This window comes from Malania oleifera, chromosome 12 (genome assembly GCF_029873635.1).
Source record: "Malania oleifera isolate guangnan ecotype guangnan chromosome 12, ASM2987363v1, whole genome shotgun sequence".
Lineage (NCBI taxonomy): Eukaryota > Viridiplantae > Streptophyta > Magnoliopsida > Santalales > Ximeniaceae > Malania > Malania oleifera.
The window spans coordinates 80546315-80568098 of record NC_080428.1 but is presented as its reverse complement, the minus strand read 5'-3'; the positions used below and the strand labels follow the sequence as shown (position 1 = coordinate 80568098).

At 36.4% G+C, this 21784-nt stretch overlaps 1 protein-coding gene across 1 annotated transcript; it reads right to left on the bottom strand.

Annotated features, from left to right (window-relative positions):
* Positions 1–2508: 2508 nt before the first annotated feature.
* LOC131144654 (actin-related protein 3) lies at positions 2509–20458 on the bottom strand. Its single transcript, XM_058093428.1, has 9 exons — positions 19984–20458; positions 19440–19899; positions 18613–18759; positions 17082–17174; positions 16803–16922; positions 7306–7416; positions 5257–5382; positions 5074–5172; positions 2509–3104 (listed from the first exon to the last, which is right to left on the bottom strand). Exons 1-9 carry the CDS (start codon positions 20031–20033, stop codon positions 3024–3026), a joined length of 1287 nt encoding a protein of 428 aa, XP_057949411.1. The 5' UTR covers positions 20034–20458; the 3' UTR covers positions 2509–3023.
* Positions 20459–21784: the final 1326 nt, after the last annotated feature.

The following is a 21784-nucleotide window of genomic DNA, read 5'->3' as shown; positions in this document are numbered from 1 at the left end:
CTAAGATTAGTAGTATTGTGGTGGTAATATCCTTTTAAATATTAGATTGCCTCAAGATTCAAGAAGAGCATTTTGAGATAGTATTTGGAGGAATAGATTTAGGATATGTTTTATCTCAATTCCCAAATTCAAACTTAAGAATTTTGAACACAAATTCAATGTTTTATCCACTTTAAAAAAAAATGGCAACAAATTTCAAAATAAAAATTATGTGATTTAGGGATGCAAATTTTAATTCTAAATATTTTATTTTGCCTTTGTTATTCATGTGCTTGGGGTCTTCCATAACAATTCACCCACAAATCAAAATGAAAACTTCATCCATTCAAAATACAACAACTCTAAGAACAACCTATTTTCTTTGCAAACCCAGCTCCCAATTCCTTATGGAGAACTCAAATCCAAACTAATGACCCCATATATTAGAGGAAATATTAGGTAAATCGTATGTAACATCCGGATTGTAACATTAGGATGAATGTAACTTCACCATATATTTGTAATTTAATTAAACTAGGCAATTATAATTTTTTCTGTTTAATAAACATGGTGAAATCATATTAACTCTATGCACCAATCAGCTTAGCTATTAGGTGATACATAAAGTGTATCCAATATTTTATCCTTATATCAACCGAAACCATGACCCAATCAACCCATGATAAGGGCAAGATTGAAGTGCAAGTGCATGCATGCAATAATATTAATATATATTGTGATATATCAATCTAAATGTAAATATATAATGCCATGTTATAATAATATATTATTTGCTACAAATTGTACTACTCAAGGTGAAAAAAAACATCTAGATTCCAAGAGGCCTCATGTCTCTCTTTTTTTTTTTTTTCAAGTGGTAAACCAAAAGCTTCATTAAATGCTAAGAGAAGTGGGAATCAATCGAGCGACTTGAGTCTCGGCAGAACGAGGAAAGCATTCCAAACATAAAAATCTGTAGAATGAATGATAAAAACTTTGGAGTGCCCGACTAATCTAAGACCTAATGGGGAAACAAGAGACAAAAAATAAGTATACAAAAGTTGACCGACTTTCATAGAGAACTTCACAGTCAAATAATGTCACGGCTCCTATTTTATTTTCATTTTTTCCCTTTGTATTTTCTTTTAATTTTCAATGTAAAATTTTAATTTTCCCTATATTTTTATTTTTATTATATTTTTCCACTTTATTGCATTAATAAATTTTGCCCAATTTAATCTTGCAGTAATTCTCAATGAGAATTTTCACATGTTCCCAAAAAGTAGTACCATTTGAAATGATGCCTTTCCAAAGGCTATTTCCATACTTCTTCTTGTTGAATAATGGGAACCAAGCCTCATGTTGAAATTAACAATTCGATCAAGGACTGAGATACTAAATTTTCAATCTGATGAAATTGAGATCAATGATTTGCAATTAAAAGTTTATTTGTATTGTGTTTGGGAGCACATGTTTTGAAGATTAGATTTGAATTTGAGTGAATCTCATGAACAAAAATTTCAATACAATTTTTTATATTATATTTTATTCAAATCAAATACAAATTCAAATTCAAGATCCATTTGAAGAAAGTTGAAAAATTGTTGTGTATATATTGACTTAGTAGTCTAACAAACTTAAGTGACATAGATGTAATTAATATTTCGTTATATTTATACCATACGTGTGCTCAAACAATGTACAAGAAATTAAATAAAATTAACAATAGAACTAAACGAACTATGCTTTTAAGTTCTTCGAGGGGACTAGCGTGATCCTCCTATGAGATCGTATATGATAGGGTCCATATATAATTTAATAAGACCCACTACATAAAGCGCATAGTTTTATTGAATAGAAAGACATGGTGAGAGGACCACATTGATCCTAAAAAATAAATTTTTTGCCCATCGACAAGAGTATTCCCTTCCAATTAAGATCATGTGCAATCAACTCTAATGGCTATTGTCAAATTTTGACTCTCATACACAATGACGATACATAAATGCTTAGCCTTTGGCCGAGGTCTATGTTCTCATTAATGAATTGGTGATAGATTGAAATATATTTGGACAATTCAAGAAAAATTACAGTATTGCATTTCATAATTCTGGTACATAATGCAAGGCTATAAATTAGAAGTAGACATTTTTTTTTTCCAAAAAGGCCCACTAAATTTTATTCTTCTTTTCAAAAGTATAAAACATTTTTCTCATGAATATAAAAAATTTGGGTAAGAGTTTTCTAAATTTTGGGGAGCATTTGTAAATGAGATGTTTATGCTAAACTCCATTATTTAACCATCCCATAGATCCGAGCATGCGAACTATAACTCAGAAAATGGGGGGCGCAAGTAGCCCATTGAGAATGCTTGCGGTATAGTCAAACTTTAACATTGATCTCACTAAAATATTATGAGCCAAAACGATATAGCAGCAGTAGATTGTAACCACCACATGGTAAACCTGCTTAACCGCAATTTTCTCAAAAGAGAAGAGAGAGAGAGGTGCAAAAGAAGCGTGCCCAAACTTTTAATGGGATCAAACAAAACAAACCTCTAATTCAAATTGGCGATTATGTGGATCTTTCAGTTAAGTACAAAATGAATTAAACCTTCCAGGCCAAATCCCCTCCCAAAAAAACCAGAAAAAAGGGTAAAAAATTTTAACTCCGACTAAGCTTAACACTAAAAATGATACTCAGCTTAGCTAACAACCCACCTACCTGAATCGCTGACTCTTTATCTAACCCTGAAATGCAAGCTGAGCCTGCCTGACAAACACTATAGCAGCATCCTGTTGGCTGTAAAGGAAAAAACCTGTTGCCCACTAATCAAAGAATACAATAAACACATTTTCTTACAAATGACATCTGAACGTCTATTTTACATCACCTCTCATAAGCTAAAAAATATACATGACAAGTCGAGAGCACTGCAGCACAAGAAGCAATTTGAGGTGTCCACAGTATTAGTGCCAGGATTGAGGCCATTCCATCAAATAGTGTATCCCACCAAACCAACTTGAAATGGATGGATCTTCACATCAATACATTCCCTTGAACACAGGATTTGTACGGCATATGCTTGCTCCATATTCCTCGTACTCTGCTTTTGTATGGCAAGCCTGTGCATGGAACAGTCAAATCTTTACCCAACATTCCTACATGAATTCGTGCAATCTAATAACCAATTTCAGCAAGGGCTAGCAACAAATCAACAAAAATGTAGTGGCAAAACTGTTCATTAATTTCATTGGGAATAGCCTGATTGGCAGAAATGGCCTTCCCACCCCCAATAAACACCCTTCCCTGGGTCCAGTAATTAGATCTAATTACACTGAATCATTTTATTTACAAACAAGTAAATGACCATCAAGGACTGATAATCTGTATGTGCTTCCTCTACTGATGTTGAATAGCAAATGATTATATTTTGTAATTATTAAACTTTCTGCCACACACTGTTATGATTTATTCTTCCTTACTGAGATGTGTCTCACCCTAGCAAATGATTATATTTTCAGGTCCATTATGTGATCGAGCTTAGAACTCTGGGTAGAGTAGTATTTTTGGTAATTTTGGGGTGACCGTAAGAACAGTTTATGTATAGTTTATGTTTTAAATACTAGGATGCAGATGTTTTTTTTTTTGGGGGGATTTATAGATAAACTCTAGTATTTAAATTGAGATTGTTATTTATTTCCGCTGCGTGATTGTAATTTATGGTATCGAAAACAGGTGAATGAAACACGTAACCTTCGGGCCTCACTTGGCGGGTTCAGGGCGTTACACAAACAATATCATTTGCAAACTACATTTGCAAACTACATATACCATGAAGCCTCATTTTTTTCATTCATAACTAAACAAAAATACAAGGACTCAAAATGAACCATTAATATACACTTGTTTAGACTGGCAATTTGGTAGATTATCTCCCTATAACTTTTAACATTCATCATTACTCATCAAACATATCCTCAATAACATCATATAGCTACCTATTCCTTTCTATTCTAAAACCCACCATAGAACTTTTTGGGATACCTTATTGTAGTTGTAGGCTGTATGCAGGTTAATAAAAACCATGTGCAAATCCCTCCTTTTCCCCAAATTCTACGACTAATCTTCTCAATAGATATATGGTCTATGCGGTTGATTTCATGGGTATAAAAACGAAATTGATTTCCTAAAACCCTCATTTCTACACTTAGTCTTTGTTCAATAATCATTTCAAGAAGTTCTATTGCACGACTAAATTCAACTCAAGATATCACAATTTTGAACATCTCCTTTATTTTTATATTATTGTACTAAAATGTTTGATTCATCTAATCTGCTTTCATTTCCTTAGTCATTATAATTTTTCAAATAAACAAGTCAACAAAATTACCCCAATATCTCCTAAGCATTTCCAAGCTTCAAAATGGATATCATTTGACCAACAACTTCATTATTTTACATATTTTAGAGTGCATAGTGCATACCTAACTTATGATCTCAAATTTTTAGATTTTCATCATTTGTCAATTCTAAGTTTAAGCCTTTTACTTTGAGAATGATATTTCAATACTATATATTAGCAATGAATTAGAAATATCAACATAACTTTAAAATAAACCTGGCACAGCATTCCATATATTTGCAGGTTGCAGTTGGAGATTTCTTAGATCAAAACAAATTTACTAACATGAATGAGTACCAAAAAAAATGTCTTTCATGTGTCCCAAAAAGAATTTATTTGAAGTGCAAAGAAATTACAGTGTAAATTATGCATTCAATCCCAAAGGCAGCAATTTCCCATTCATGCATACTATAATTCAGAGAGGGAGCTAGCAAGCAGCTGAAAGTAAAGAAAAAAACCCAAAATGCAGCAACAATTTTTTAAAGTATTTCACAAACTCTATGCACAAGTTAATGTTAAAGTAAGTTACAACACAGCCACCCAATTTTGAGCAATGAGCAAAGAGCCATGAATCCAATATCCGATTAGCATGCAGCACTGAATGAGGTGCTTTATGAAATTTATCAGAGACTGTCCAATAAAACAAAGGAGTCTACTGGCAGTTTCAAACTGAAGGCGGAAAAGCATACCGCAAAAAATTCTGGTGTTGATGCGAGTACAGAGCCTCCAAACCAAACCGCATACCTCTGAATAGGATGGCTTACAACATTGACTTCCACTGGCTGTGACTGGATGCAGAAGAATCCACAGTCAGCCTTTTCATATATTAATAACTATAAAGTTTCTACATATTTTTTATCAAAAAATCTCACTTTAACTTCTCCACCAAACCGAGCATCAGACGCTAAAACCCGAGCATCCACAATCTTCTTTAGATCTCGTTGCAACCTTCTGTGGAAGTCTTTGAACATTGTTGAGCCTCCAGACAACACTATATTCTGAGATTAGCGTCAGTGTCAATGAGCTGTAGAAACTGAACCTTGTAATTATATGAACTATAATAACTAGCTTTAAGTTCACAAGACAGAAATTTTCTGGTGATAGGGCACCAGCAGCATTCAGTTTAGAACCATATTTTTCATTAGATCATAAATCTAGAAACTGAAAGCACAAGGAATTCAACAGTCTGAACTGGATCTGAACTCAATTCCAACCTCAATTGAGGCATCCAACATGTGGCCTCCTAAAGCCCACATCACTACATGCTTAATGCACACAGAAAAATTAACCATGTCTGTAAGCAGTCAATGCATAACAAATAGAAACATGCACTGATGTATCTAACATTAGTACCTTATATATACAAATGCTAGAATTTTTTGTTTTTAGCTGAAACAATATTTTGAATCCGTGTTGAGAAAAATTGCCCAAACTATCTTCAATCCAATTATCAAATGGATTGAGATATAGAGTTTATATAAAAACATAAACCTCACAATCCTAGTTGAAGGCAGGACTCTAGACCCAACTCTTCGGTACCAACTACCAATTGCCTAGACTTTACCAATCTAGTTGTGGTACCTTCAAATATAGTATAAATTTGGGTAATGGGTATGAGCACGACAACCATAATTCATAAAAATCTTGACTTCTACATATCTCTATGCTCCAAGTTGCTCTACCACCAACCCTCAATGGAGATTCAATTGTCTTTACATAGAAGACATCCAATGGCAAGTCATGCAGTAATAATTTCTCATAACCAAACATTCAACTTTCCTAATGATAAATTGGCACATGTCCTCTCAATAAAACACAAATAAAAATGAATAATATTTTTTTATTAAAGTTATTTTACGTCAAATAAGTTCTTCAATTACAATTTTTTTTTTTGAAAAATAAAGAACAAAAAAATAAAGGGCAAAAGACACTAACCTCCCTTGAGGTTTAGCAAAAAAAACAATAACCTTTCCTAAGATTTCAAAAATTTTAAGGACCTCCCCTAAAGTTTCAAGAATTCTAAGGAGGCCTTCAGGTTTGCTAAAATGGCACAAACCTCCCCTTGTATTTTGAAGAAAGACAAGTTTTTTTTAGGAGAGGTCTATATCTTTTTTGCAAACCTCTAGGGAGGTCTCCGTCTTTTTACCAAACCTCAGAGGAGGTAAGTGTCTTTTGCCCAAAAATAAAATCACATGCAGAGCATTTAGAAAGGACTGATAGAATATAATATTAACATATAGTGTGATGATATGCAACATGCACATTTTACTCTCCTTGAGAATATCTAAAACACTCCATTGACAAATCTAATGAATGTATAGCTTGATTCAGTTGTGTTTGCACAAAAAGACATCTAAAGAGAGCCATACAATCTAATGGAAAATATGATATAATGTCAATATATAATGAAAAATTTTGCCCATTTAATCTCGTTTAAGATATCTGAAAAACACTATATTTACCAATCTAATGCATTTAAGCCGTTATCAGGCAGCAGAACAAGACCTAGCTATTGAAACAACTGAAAAAGTAGAACTCGGATCATGATCCAATATATAGACAATTTGGCAGACACAAACACATTACAAGAGTTTATGCCAAGCTCTTGCATTTTGATTCACCATTTGATTTAAAGGGAAAATGCACTATGTCAACGTTTAAAATTTAAAGGTAATCCAAGATTCTAAGTTCAGAACCATCCAGTCAGTCAACAGTCAACGAAAGTTATGGCAGTTAAGTTGGCAAAAAAAAACAATACAAAAAGCAAGGGCCCTGATGACTGCAATCAAGATCCACAGAGGCGAGGACATATCAAGCACTGATTTTACTAGAATTGTCAGCCCAGTTCCCACATACCAACACTGAGATGTGGGCTCTTTATTATGTTCACATGTCTTTTTTTCGGATCCCATATACTTCACCTTATAGAGAGCCCTTCTTGTATCAATTGGTGCGGACTGAATACACTTGTCTATTACAGCTGGTAATGGGGTACTAAACTCGCTGTTGTAAATCTCAGGATTAAAGAAAACCTGCATAATTTCAAGAGCACTTATAAGAACAAATTAGCAATCCACAGGACACAAAAAGCAAATAATCAACTCAAAACAATTATTTATCTTAATTAGCAACTAGCATATTCTGAATAAACTCTTCTTAGCCATAGTTTTTCTTCCATCTAGGGCATTTTACAACAATGTTTTGCATGCCAGTACATACCGGCTTGTTGGCTGCCTGATATTAATCATTTACTTGTACACCAATAGTATACAACTGCACAATAATTAACTTAGACTCCTTCTGACAACCATGCAAGTGCAAACCTAAAGATTGGAATGTTAAGAGAACCCATGTTGGTTAAATTATATTGTAGTATTGCTCCCAAATCTGCTTATCTACTTATTTTTAATATAAAAGATCAGTTAGTCTGATTAGACCAGCTGATGCCCAGCATATTTCCACCTTCCACCTCTACTTGGACTTGGACCATACAGATATATTCCTAGGAAAAAATCACCATACAGTGTTAAAATCATGATTCAAAACAATCTAGATCCTACTTGCACAACCAAGTCTTAAATCTCAATAAGGCAGGATCAGAAAAATGAGTCCTTTTCTGCCTTTCTATGTAGGGTATATCCTTGTAAAGATCCAGATCCGTTATAAAATCAAAAATCTGTAGGATCACAATGGGAGTGTATTACAAAAGTAGGATCCACTGGATAATGATAGGATATTGTACAATTATAGTATGCTACAATTAACTTATATTTTAACTGCCTCAACAATAGACTTGGTTTTTGTCCCGTGCAAATATACAACAAGTAGCAAAGAAAAAGACAAGCTAGGAATTCATACTGTTTATTTACTATTAACTGTTAGAAGAAAATATGTTATTTTAATAATTAGGGTGTCTTGAGTGGCGGTATTTTTGTCCTTAAATCTTTTTTAATCTTATTAATACATAAGAGGGCAGACCTGGAGTTGTACATAAGGATCCAGGAAAACTGCCGACTTTCTTTTTCTTCTTCTTCTCTTTATCTCTGACGTTAGCTGCTGTATTTGCTTCTTTTATTCTTCAATTTATTTCTGATTTACAACATGGTATCAGAACAGTTTCTACAAACCTGATTAATCTGGCATAGTTAGTTACAACCCTGCTCTTCCTCTCCATTTCACTCCCTTCTCAACCCTTTAAGAGAGATTTCTTCCCCCGTTCGAGAGTCGTTTAGGGTTTCGTGTCCTTCTCCTCTGAGTCGCAAGCCACTCCTGTGGTGGTGTGGCTTGTGATAGTTCGCTTGTTTAAAGACAGCACCCTACTGTTTCTCACAGGCCGCTGTTGCTGTTGTGATGTTTCCTCTGACTGCTGGTCCAATAATGATATTGTTATGCTGCTGTTATTGCTGTTTTCATGCCTGCCTATGCTTCTAGCTGCTGCCAGGTTGGTTATGGAGTGTCTGCACTGCTGTTAAAGTGTCTTCAGTGCTTTGTTGTGGTCTGCCCTGTTCTGTGTGATCAAAGAGTGGTCTTCTCTGCTTTGTGTGCTCAAAGCCAATTTTGACAAATGAATGAAAGACTATTTATGTCTGCGATTCCTCCTAGCATACTGTAACTTCAGTTCTGTGGGTGTAGCTTCCTGTTGTAGGTCAGAAAAAGTTCTGGAGGGCTGTTCTGTGCCTGTGTATGAGTGCTGTTCTGTGCCTGTGTGCTGCCAGATTTTGCAGATTTGCTGTGTAATTCATTCCCAATACTGGTGGGTGTGCTAGTAGAGTATAGAGAGCGGTTTTGATGGCCTCTACAGACACAGCTTCAGCTACTGTTAACATACACATATCACAGCCATAAAATTAGTTGGATCCTCCAACTACTATTGTGCTCTCACAGAGTCTGTGTGTACTCAGCATATGAGAATGGGGGGAACTCAGCATCTATCAACCCATTAACTACGATGTTGAGATGATTAAGCAGCAAAGGGGAGAGTTTTTGGCTACCAAGTTTTTGTATTGGTTGAGTCCTGAGATTCAACCCATCCGCATTCACATTCTTGCCAATGAATCCATATCCATGAATATAGCATATGCTAGAATCTAACATACCACCAAAGATGGATCTGAAGCTTCTTTCTGTGATAGTTCAACCATGATTAGCACTGCCTCCAACCATGGTAAGGGAAGTGTTCAAGGACGAGGACAGGGTTTGAAAAGCAATATTTAGGATGACGAGTTCATCGTAAAACTTGTCAGATCTCTATGAATCCTTACAGAATATGCATTAGGTCGTCTCCTACAAACGACGTGTTGCACTTATACCATCCATATGTAGCGAAAAATGGGCAAGGGTTGCCTAAGTCGTTGCTCCGAAGCAATGCACTGTGTCAATGCCTGGATGTGGTGTCAAATATGCGAGGGTTCCCACACCATGGGCAGGTAAAGAAGTTAGTTCAGAAACCTAGGGTTAGAATAGCAACATGGAATATCATGACACTTGCGAGTAAAGTATATTTGAGTAGCACACTCATTTAGGACATTCATTTCTTCAAGAACTACAAGTTTTCCCCATGTTCAAGTATATTTGCATGTTCTACGTATCAGTTAAAAAGCATATTAGGACATCTTTGCCATCAAGAATCAAGTCTCACAGTAAATCAATGTTCTCATTATTCAATTAGATATTTCAAGATTGTACAAAGTCAAGAATTTGACAGGTCATCAATATTTTGTGTCCTATGTGGATGAATTTCCATGTATGGCGGGTACCTATTTGTTAAAAGACAAGTCAGAATTTTTTAGTATATTTACTCAATTCTTCTAGAAAATAAAAACTCACTTTGGCATTGGTATTCAAATTTTTTAATCTAATAACGCGCTTGAATTTGTTCAAAATGAGCTTCAGCCTTTTTGCTTGTCCAAAAGGATTATTCATCACATGATTCACATCATGAATGGAGCAGCTGAAAGTAAAAATAAACATGAATTTGACATGTCACGGTCTCTACTCCTTCATTTGCATGTTCCTAAAAACCTTCTGAACTAATGTTCTTGTTAGATCCTGTTTTCCGCCCTATAGTGTTCTAAAAGGATAAATTCCCTTCTCCATTGTGTGCCCAGAAACATCCATGTTCTTCATTGTGCCTCGTGTCTTTGGGTGCACATGTTCTGTTTATGTTCCACATAGTGGTCAGGGCAAGTTATTTCCTCGTGCTGTTAAATGCATCTCTATCAAGTACTCAAGAACCCAAAAAGGTTATAGATGCCATGATCCCCACACTTGCAAGAAATATGTTAATGCAAATTTCACCTTTTTTAGGGGATGCTTTATTCCTCTCGTGCAAGGTCCTACTTGGATGAATCTAACTTGAGTCCATCAACGATTTATGATCCCCCCTCATGCATTGAATCCGCAAAAGTATACTTTGGACTTGCTAAGTGAGACTGGTTTCATGGGAGCTAAATAGATACTCCTAGGGATCCTAAAATAAAGTTGTCTAAGGGTGTCAGGCCGGAGACAAATGTTGAAGTAGGCAGTTGGTTGGCAAATTGATCTACTTGACCGTCACTAGACCTAGTGTATCTTTTTGTAGGATCTCAAAGGCTCTCCTAGAAAAAAAAATTGATATATAAAAATAATAAAAACTATGAGATCATGGGATACCTTCGCACAGATTGGGCTGACTCCATTGTTAGTCAGAGGTCTATTACTGAATACTATATATTTGTGGGAGGTAATCTTATTACCTAGCATAGCAAGAAAAAACTACTACAGCAAGATCTAGTACCTAAGCAGAATACTGAGCCATGGCTCATATTGTAAGTGAGCCTACGTGGCTAGGGTCTCTTATGCCAAAGATAGGATTCTTGGTAATGAAGTCAATAGATACGTTTTGAGATAGTCAAGCTACCATTTATATCACCAGTATGGCAGTATTTCATAAGAGAACAAAACACATTAAAGTTGACTATTAATTTGTGAGGGATGCTATGTTGAAAAAGGTAGTGAGGACTCCATTTGCAAAATATGTCAATCAAATAGGTTAGGCAATGTTTTCACAAAGCTGCCTATTTCACAAAGCTGCCTATTTAAACCACCTTGTCTAATGATTGTAACAAGCTAGGGTTAGATGGCATTTACAGACCTACGGATTGAGGTAAAATCTTATTAGTATATAAGAGCACAGCCTTGGAGCTATACATAAGGCTCCAGGAAAACCGCCTTTTTCTTCTTCTTTCTTTTCTTCTCTTCATTTCCAACCCTAAGTGCTGTATTTTTTTCTTGTTCTTCAACTTACTTCAAATTTACAACATTAACGAAATTATGAATCATATTGATTCATTTTCATTTAATAAGTGATTCAGCTGTTTATGTTAAATTTGAGGATGTAGATGAAAAAAGAACATCAGCATTTTTCATGATAAAATAGTTTTTTTCCCCCTAATCGCAAAAAGAGAATTCATTAAAAGGGCACCAAGAGGATGCCACCAATTTACAAGCAAAATAGGAGAGAGAAAAACAAAAAAGAGAACAATCAACAGTCTGATAGCATATCCAACAAAATAAAAACTAAATGAGTGTCCCGCATGTACAGATCACTAGACCAGGAAGAAAGCGTAGAATGCCATCTATCCTTGAAGATTCCGGGAGAAGTAGAAGTTCCTTCTTGAACTCTACATTTCTTTCTCTCCACATAATACAAAAATGGTGAGAGGGATCAAGGACAAGACTTTTTTCCCATCCAAGACCAGATTTCTTTTCCCACAGATTCATCCATGACCCAATGCTGTCCCGAAATAGCAGTGACCAAATTCCACAAAATTCAAGTCCAAGGGCAGAGCGGAAGGTGGTCAACAGTTTCAGCATCAGCTGTGCAGAGAGCATTTTAACCAACATAAAACCCCTTCTTTGAAGATTATTGTGTAAGAATCTTACCCAGAGTTGCCTCCCAAGAGGAAAAAACAACTTTCATTGGTGCAAGATTTCTCTAAATGGCTTTCCAAGGGAAATCAGGTCTGATTCAGGACACCTGTCCAGCTGCTTGTAGAAGGAGCTGAGTCAGCTGACCGTACCATTTTTATGAGCTTTCATAAGCACACATCCAGAATTCATCCTGTTGGGGGAATTTCTATTAAGCCATCTATAAAAATCAGCAAAATATTCAGCTCTCAATCATGATCATTTCAAACAAAGGGATGTTCTAGGCTGCCACGTCAATCGAATGGTCCACATACGTACTCACCAAAGCAACTTTGTTACAGGCAAGGTTAAAAATTGCCAGAAATTGAGAGCTCTGAGGAGATGAAACGCACCAATTGTCATGCCAGAAGGTGTTGTTCCCGCTTTCAACATGGAAGTGGATGAGAGGGAAGAAATCCTTCCACCCCTTCCTAATTGATTTCCAAACACTGACCCATAGACTGCGCTCATTGCAAATCCACACAATGAAGCAACAATCTTTTTAAAGCAATGATATTCAAAAAATAATGATCTTTCTAACTAAAGCAATGATCTCCAATGATGCAGGAACAACATCAACGATCTGCAGCCATGAGAGATAGAAGGGAAGAATGAAGAAGGAAGAGGAAAGAGAGGAGATACAAGAGGAAAACACACGTTCACCTTCTCAATTCAAATTCAACAACCAACTGCAACATGGCTTTCACATAGTTTTTATAAGAAGGCCTTAAACTACATGGAACTACAAACGCACCCATAAATTACACAAATATCACAAACAAGCCCACAAATACTTATTTTTTTATCAGCAAAGAGAAATTATATTTAATGAGGCATCGAGGGGTGGCACAAGCCCGCAAATACACATTTTTTTATCAGCAAAGAGAAATTATGTTTAACGAGGCATCAAGGGGATGCCCCCCAAGTACAAAGAAACAAACAGGAAAGCAACACCCTTTACTGAAAAGTATCAAGAAAATCAAGGATTACAAAAGAGGTCCCTTTCAACTAACCCAGAATGCCAACTAGAGATTATAGCAATCCAATGGTCCATGACATCTTGAATAGGAGAAATAATTCCTTGAAAGGCTCTTCCATTCCTCTCTCTCCACACAGCCCCAAAAGTAGCCAAGGCAGGGAGAAAGGGCTTCTCCCTTCTTTATTAGATCTGATCCCTTTCCAAGTCCACAGTTTGCTCACTGTTCACCTCCCACTATAGCTGCAGCGACCCATTTCTGATTTACAATAGAGATGGCTAAGTTCCACAATTTCTGGGTCCAAGAACAATGTAGGAGTACGTGATCAATCAAACCTTCCTACTCCAAGCATAAAAAGCATCTATTGACGATGGGGAGGCTTTTTTCCTGAAGATTGTATACAGTAAGGATTTTTCCAAGAGTAGTTTCCCATGTGGAAAAGGCAACCTTCGAAGGGTCTGTCATTTTGCAGATTGGCTTCCAAGTGAAGTTAGAGTGCTGCTCCTAGCCAAAGAACTAGAGTGTTAACAGAAACAGCTGACTGTCAAGTTCCCATCTTTCCTCAAAACCCCTTTGGGCTCATTTGAACTAGCCTGACAATGAGATCTACAGAGACTGCTGAAAAAATTGATAAAAATATCAAGTTCTAAATCAAAAGCATTTCTATTCAAAGGAATGTCCCAAACCATCCCTTGATTGGTGAACTTCAAGTGTTGGCAAATAAGGGCATCTTTGTTGCTCACAAGTCTGAAAATGGAAGGGAAAGAAGAGCTGAGTTGTGAATTACCACACCAAATATCAAGCCAAAATAAATATCAGCTCTATTCCCCACAAGGAAATAGATGAGGGGGAAGAAATTCTCCCATCCCCTTCTGACACATCTCCAAACACCTATACTATGCGCTCCCTTTGAAACTTTAGAGGTCTAACCATTATGATAGAGACCATACTTGACAGAAATGACATCCCTCTAGAGGTGATTTTTCTCAGACATAAATCTCCAAAGCCATTTCCCCAAAAGGGCCTTATTAAAGATAATAAGGGACCTGAGACCAAGGCCACCCTTTTGTAAAGGTTGTTTAACCACTCCATATTTAACAAGATGATATTGGAAAACCTCACCAGTGTTCCCCCAAAGAAATCTTCTCTGGATGCCCTCTAATCTCTTGGTCACTGCACCAAGGATAGGGAAAAGAGACATGAAGTAAACCGGCAGATTGGACAGAGATTTTTAATGAAAGTGAGTCTGCCACGTTTTGACAAAAAGTTTCTTTTCCAACCGGCAAGTTTCTTTTTGAACCTATCAACAATGGATTCCTAAATACCCTTGTCCTTAAAACTTTGCTCCCAAAGGGAGTCCAAGATAGGCGATGGGAAAGGCATTGAGTTTACACCCAAGGATACCTGGGCCAATCTAGGATTGATAGATTCTTAATTTCGTCTGATTGTGAGGAACACTTCCCAAATATTACCTAATCCTTGCTTCCACGCACTATCTCAGACCACTTCCCAATCCTCATGGACACAAGTGGAGTCAAGTGGGGGCCAACCCTTTTTCCAATTTGAGAACATCTGGTTTAAACATGAAAAGTTCGATGAACAAGTCAAAAAATGGTGACTTGAGCTGCAAGTTGAAGGAAAGGCCAGCTTTGTGGTTGCCTCAAAGCTGAACAACATCAATATAAGAAAAAGGAGTTTCGTGACAACATCAAGAAGTTAGATGATAAGGATATCAATGAGAGGGTCTTAATGCCGAAAACAAGACTAAAAAGCTTGTTCTCAAAAGGGGTCTTGCCCTTATCATCTCCTTAGTAGAAGGGGCTTGGAGGAAAAAATCTAGGGCTCTTTGGTAGAAGGAAGGGGAAAAAAATACCAATTTCTTCCATCATATAGCTAATGCATACCATATGATAACAAGAGTAAACAAGGAGGAAGAGATGTTAGTGAATGAGGGGGACATCATAGTCACATTTGCAACTTTCTACTAGAGTCACATTTGCAAATTTTTAAAACCTTGTACATGGAACCAGAGTCATGGAGACCAACAACTGATGGTATTATATTCAAAAACTTGAGCCTCCCCACAACCCGCTGGCTGCCTTCTGAGGAAGAGGAAATTCAAGCCCTTAAGAGTTGCAACGGGATAAAGCGCCCGGTCCAAGTGGCTCTTCCATTAATTAAACTACACATATAATAAACTATTAACTAAGCCCAACAATCCCTTAATCCAATTCGTCTAAATTATTCTCCATCCAAAATCTTCCCAAGGTCTTACTTCTTGTCCTACACCATCCAAGAAACTCCATGTTCATAAATCTCCACATCCACTTGCCAAAGAGGGCCTTGCTGAAGAGAGATTTGAGTCCCAAATTGCCTCCTAAGATTGGTTGCTACACAACATGCCCTCTAACTAAATGGAACTAAAACCCTCCACCTCTTGTGATCAAGCAATTTGTAATTTGGAGTCATACCTAAGTACATTCAACAAGCAAAAGAAGATGTTGGGTCCATATAAACTATGGCTTGCACTATTATATATCTTCATCTGGCCCTACAGTTTATCAATTGAAGTTCCAATCATATGATTCATTGTAATTAGATATTACATTAGCATTAAATGCCAATTGTCAAAATAAACAGAAGTGAAACTAACCCAAACCATGTTAATTTACAATAGCTTGGTTTCTTCTAGTTCCTCAAGGACTTACTTTTGGTTTAGTGCAAATTTCAAGAAGAATGTATGTAATCCAACTCTAATTCAAGGATAAACAGGAATGACCAAAGTAAGTTGAATCCCTGACCACAATGCATCACTCAACAGTTGGTCATCTATTATCTATTACTAAAAGAAAAAAGATTCCCCAATTCATAGCTACTATTGAGCTGGTTTTTCTAATTCTTAAAATGCCCTGTAACTGCCCATTTTCTCTACTAGGTAAAAGGTATGATAGAATAACAATGCAGTAGTTTCTCAAAAACTAGAAAATAGGGAAGTTTTAGTGCGGGACTCAGCTACTTTTGCAAAAAACAAGTTAAAACACAGCTCACCCCAGCCAATACAAAATCAATTGCACCAATGACCAATAACTAGTCATTTCATCAAAAGTTGTTAACACGGTGACAACAAAGAATACAGCAAGATCTGACATGGAACTCCTAACCTTTAATTCTGATTATAGATATCAGATGATGAACTGAATTGATGTATTGAAGAAGACAATCCTTGCTGCACGATGTTGCTAAAAACATATTTCAGTTGATGATACTCGAGAAAGAAGTGAAAGGTAATAGTGCAAAAATGACCCTCTAGAATCAAGTGATCTGGTCTATGAAACAACATATTCTATGCACAGTAGAAAAAATAAAAGTTGAAATTATTTAGAACTAGTGGTCATACATCATAACATAGAGACAAATGCTACATTTGTGTTCAATATGGTGTATTATGCTCTCTGAGATAAACACGAACTTGAAAAGAGAAGACTAGAGCAAACCTCAGGGCCAAGAAATCGTTCGTAGCCAACATCACAAGAGTACGGTGCCCCTGTCTTTGGTTTAATACCCCTCCATTGCTTAATGTACTTAGATGGCTCTTTGTCATGTTTATTGAACTCCTGAAGTGATTATTAACTATTTCAGATTTATATGAATAAAAGAAGCTAAACATAATATGATTATTGTGAATATCTAATGCTTCATTCAAAGAAATAAAATAAAGCACCCATTATCCACTAAAACTCAGTCTCAAATTTTCTTATGGCAGCAGAGGTGACCTTGACAATATCAGAGCAAGTGTAGCAATAAGTTTCCTTCACTTTCCGAGCAACTTCAAAGGAGTCCTCTGGTGGCACATGCTCACCTCTTTCCTATACAAAACAATATCAAAAAGTGAGCAACCATAAATAGAAACTCCTCACCATGCATCAAGTAAATACAAAACCTAAACTGCAGACTCTAGCATCCCAAATCATTAACAAATATATTGAGCGTAAATTCAAAAATTAAAACAATGCAGCGTTTATGAGCATCCACTGATGAAAGTCCAAAATAAAATTGAAAACGTAACAAAGCAAAACAAGTGAACTGGAAAATTCAAAAGTCTGCAACTGGAAATAAGACTCATTCTCAATTCTTTAGCTTAAACTGATTGACATGGTTAGTTGAAGCATTTTTGCAAAAACCAAGCACAGGAAAGACAGGCTTTAAAGCTACAAACAGCAACAAGATTGTAAGCTAATAGCACAACTGATATAACTAAACTTTTTGGCAGATCAAATCTCATAGAATGAAACAGCAAGGCACATTGCTCACACATTGTATGAGCAATAAGAGGATAAAATTTCCATCAATGAATAAAGGGGACCATGAACCTCCAAAAATTAAATGGAGGGGGAAATGGGTGGGAAAAGGAGCAAACAACAGTTTCCATAGTAGGGAGCCAAGTAAAATGTGAGCGTTTATTGTACATATGCATGCAGGAAATTTGCATCTAATATTATGATTATGAATCAAATCAATTCAATTCTCAATTTCAAAAATTGGGATTTCAACTCACAATTCAAAATGTGACCTGACAACTATGTTATGGAGAAACTCCCAAAGAACTCCAATTACCATTAGATATTCCCTATCTCACATCTGCATCCAGATTTTTTTTTTTTTTTTTTCCATTTGTAGCATTGCTTTGATTTATATTGTTTGGAAACATTTGCTTCGTGTTGCTTCCTTTTCAACATTTCAATTAGCATTGTATCCAGCTTTGTTAAAAGGCTGAAACAAGATTGCAATTTTTTTTTGGAAATATTTCTTCTCACTCTGTGCTGTGCTGCCAAACATGTTTGATATGGAAAATTACTCAAGATAAAGTAGAAACAAAAATAGAAACAACACAAGCCAAAGTGTTTCCAGGAGCACCTGAGAAATTGTTAAGTGCACCGAGTGTATATACTAGGTTTAATATGATTTCTTATAAGTGCCTAATTTAGTTAAAATACAGACACATGGTAGGTCTTGGTGTACCTAATATTTTCTTCATGCACCCTAAATTTACAACTGCAAAGTTTGGTGGGGAGAAAATAATGAAAAAGAAAGAAAAGGTTGAAGCTGATAAACTTTGTCCACACTCCACATATCAGCAATGTCACAGAGGTTCTGTCACACATAACCGGTTTTTTAGGCTATGACAATCTAAAACATGGATTAAAAAAAATATAATTATTTATATGCAGTCATTGCTCAAGTAAAAACAGTGACAGAACACTATGGAGAGCACATTCTATAAAACTAGAGCCAAATACAACATACCCGCATGAGTTGCTGGATAAACAGAGTCACATCTTTCCCAGCAATAGGAATCGACTTAATGCTGCTCCCAATGACATAACCATCTGCAACAGGTACAACATGAGTAGCCCCATCTCCAACATCCACTACAACCCCTGTCATCTCACACTAAGGGGAAATGTAGGTTAATTTAAAAAGGCAAGGATTAGTAAATTACTGGAGACAAAGAATACATCTACATAGGCAAATAAATTATCCTTCAAAAGTAATAAATATAGGACGCATAACTCATTCATGCATTTATTAGACCATAATACACACACCAACCCCATGGGGAAAATAGCTGCAGTTAATTAAAAAATCTACTTACAATAAAGCAATAACAACAGCAACAATAACAGATTATTATACATAACCACATAATCCAAGAAAGATTAGAATAGCAATTTCAATTTTAACAATCAAAAAGTACACTGAATCTCAATCCCATGCAATGCAAGACCTCCCCCCCTCCCTGGTATCGCTGAGAAGCTATATTGCAGAACACATAATTTTCAGCACGTTAACCAATTCATTCCATTGTTTTCTTCCCACTCTATCAATCAGCAAAAGAATTCATTCAATCAGTTATTTTACAGTGACACTTTTTGCTAAGGAAATACAGTATAAAGTCACTGCTTAAGCAATGAACTCCATGGATACCCAGGTGTAGGTTATATCTTACTTTACTAACGCACGAATTGCATATTTCACTATCAAGTCATTACTTAACACCGAAATTCCACAAATCTCTATCCTCAATTGAACAGTTGAACTTTTGTTAAAAGTTCCCAAATTTCAACACCTACCTTCGATGTTGTGTACCCAGCAGCAAGAGCAAGCACAGGCTGCACCGCAATATAAAGTCCGGGAACATTGAAGGTCTCGAACATGATTTCGCCAGTGTACTCGCGACTCTCCGGAGCAGTAAGCGGACTCTCCGTTAGAAGAAAGTAATGATCCTCCGGATCACACCGCAAGTAATTGAATATACACTGTTGCCAGAACCGCTCCATCGCGTCCCAATTGTCGACCTGCCCGTGCCGAATCGGATAGCTAAGATTATAAGTACTACTAGAACGAGATCTGGCAAGAGCCTCATCTCCGATACAGAAATCGAGATCGGCCATAACGCCAGCACTGTGTTGTGCGAGCCAATTGCCCTTCGCGGAGCTTCTAGACTGATTCAAAAACGACTCGTTCACTGATACAACTGTCGGTACTATGAAACAAGGCTCAACATTGCCCGCAAACCCCATCTTAGTGTACCTGCAACATCCCAGAGCACAGATTAGGGCAAATCCGGTCGAAGCAATCCACTGAACGAACTAGATGCAACGGCGAATTACTTACCCGGTGCCGTTGTCTATGACCACAGCAGGGCGAGAAGTTGCGGAGTCCATGAGAAAGAGAGTGGATCTGCGGCTGAGATCCAAATGACGATTCAGAACAGGCGATCATGGTCGTCTAACGCACAAGGAAGAAGGTGCAGGTGAAGGTGGCGATGGCGTCAACGACGTTGATCTCAAGCAAAAGCGTCGACTCAACGCACAGCGATGTGGATTGACGTTGGCGATTCTACCTCCCACCATTTCAACAACGAACGTTCAAATTCAACATACGAACTTTCATCAACCTCATAATCATCATCATCATCATCGTCCGCCCTTTCCCTCTCTCTCTCTTCGATTCTTTTCTTGGGAAGCAAACGAGTCGGCCTCTCTCTCTCTCTCTCTCTCTCTCTCTCTCTCTCGCGTGTTCATCCAGCTGGTGCAGCGTAGGCTTATATACGACGGTGGTTTTGGACCGTTCGATTCGCGTGCCGCCCAATAGAGCATAGATGTTGTACGCTTGTAGCGAATTATCTCTCCTTTTTTTTTTTTGCCGGCGAACCAGAGCTGGTGTGACGGTGCGGCGCAAGCAGACCACAGCTTAGGTGCTTTGCAATGTGATTGGCTTAAACTGGAACATTGCCGACTTTTTCCTTGTCAGCGAATCAAAATGCGACGCGTTTCAGATTGTATGTGGGGTAAGGTGTGACGTGTGAGTCAGCTGCCCAGCTCCTCGCGTTCTTCTCCGTTGATGCCCAATCGCATCATGCCACATCAGCAGCAATGACAGCCATTTCCGTGAACCAGTCTCCCATAGTGCGTTTGGTACCGCACCCATTTTGGTGAAAGTTCGGCCACCCGCAGCCAATGGGAAAACAAAAAAAAAACTATAATAGGGTTAGTGGTGTCCAAGGCCTAGAGCTTGGGATATAAACCATCTCACAATCATATATTTAAGTGGTGATTACGTAGGGTAAAAGTTTTGAATTTAAAGAAAGAAACTACAGTGGAAAGCTTAATTAAATTGTTTTTTCAAACAAAATTCTTGTACAAATATTATTACAAATATTATATAATTATAACAAATGAAGTTGTGACAATGAAAATATCTTTCATTTTCATTTCTAGTAAATGATTTTTAGCGCGAGTGTGTTTAACTTGATTATTTATGTAATGCAACTACGTGCAATATTTTTGTTCCTTTTAATGGTGTGAATTACTAGTAAATTAGTTTTTTCTTGCCATAATAATTTATTTTAGGTTGTTGGGTCCAAAATCTATTTAAAGGGATGGAAGGAAAAGAAAATAAAAGTGAAATTTATCTTTTATCATATTTTTCTCTTTATATTTAATAATATTAAAAAAATTCTAGTATAATTAAAATTTTCTAAAATGAACATTTTAATGATGAGTGAATTAAAGTTTTATCTAGGGCAGTGTTTGGGAGTGTGGATTTTAGGTTTTGAATTTGGATTTGTCTAAATTTATATGAAATTTAGTACAATTTTGTATTGCGTTTTAATTCAATTCTCATAAATTTAAAATTTAGATTATGAAAACTCCCAAACCCAATGTTAGTATAATTAACTTTTATTTAGTTTTGAACTTTTTGTTTAATTGAGACTTGACTACACAGTCAACTTTTGTTTTTTAAAAATTTGAAGCGGATAAAGACAAAGTGAATTTTTGTAGTGTATTTACACCATGTGAGATTGGGAAAAAAAACAATAATAACATATTGTTATTTGGGTTGAAATACTACCTTTTTGGAAAATCATTGAATTCTGCTTTTTGGTTTTTTTTTTTTTTTTGTGAGGAAATAT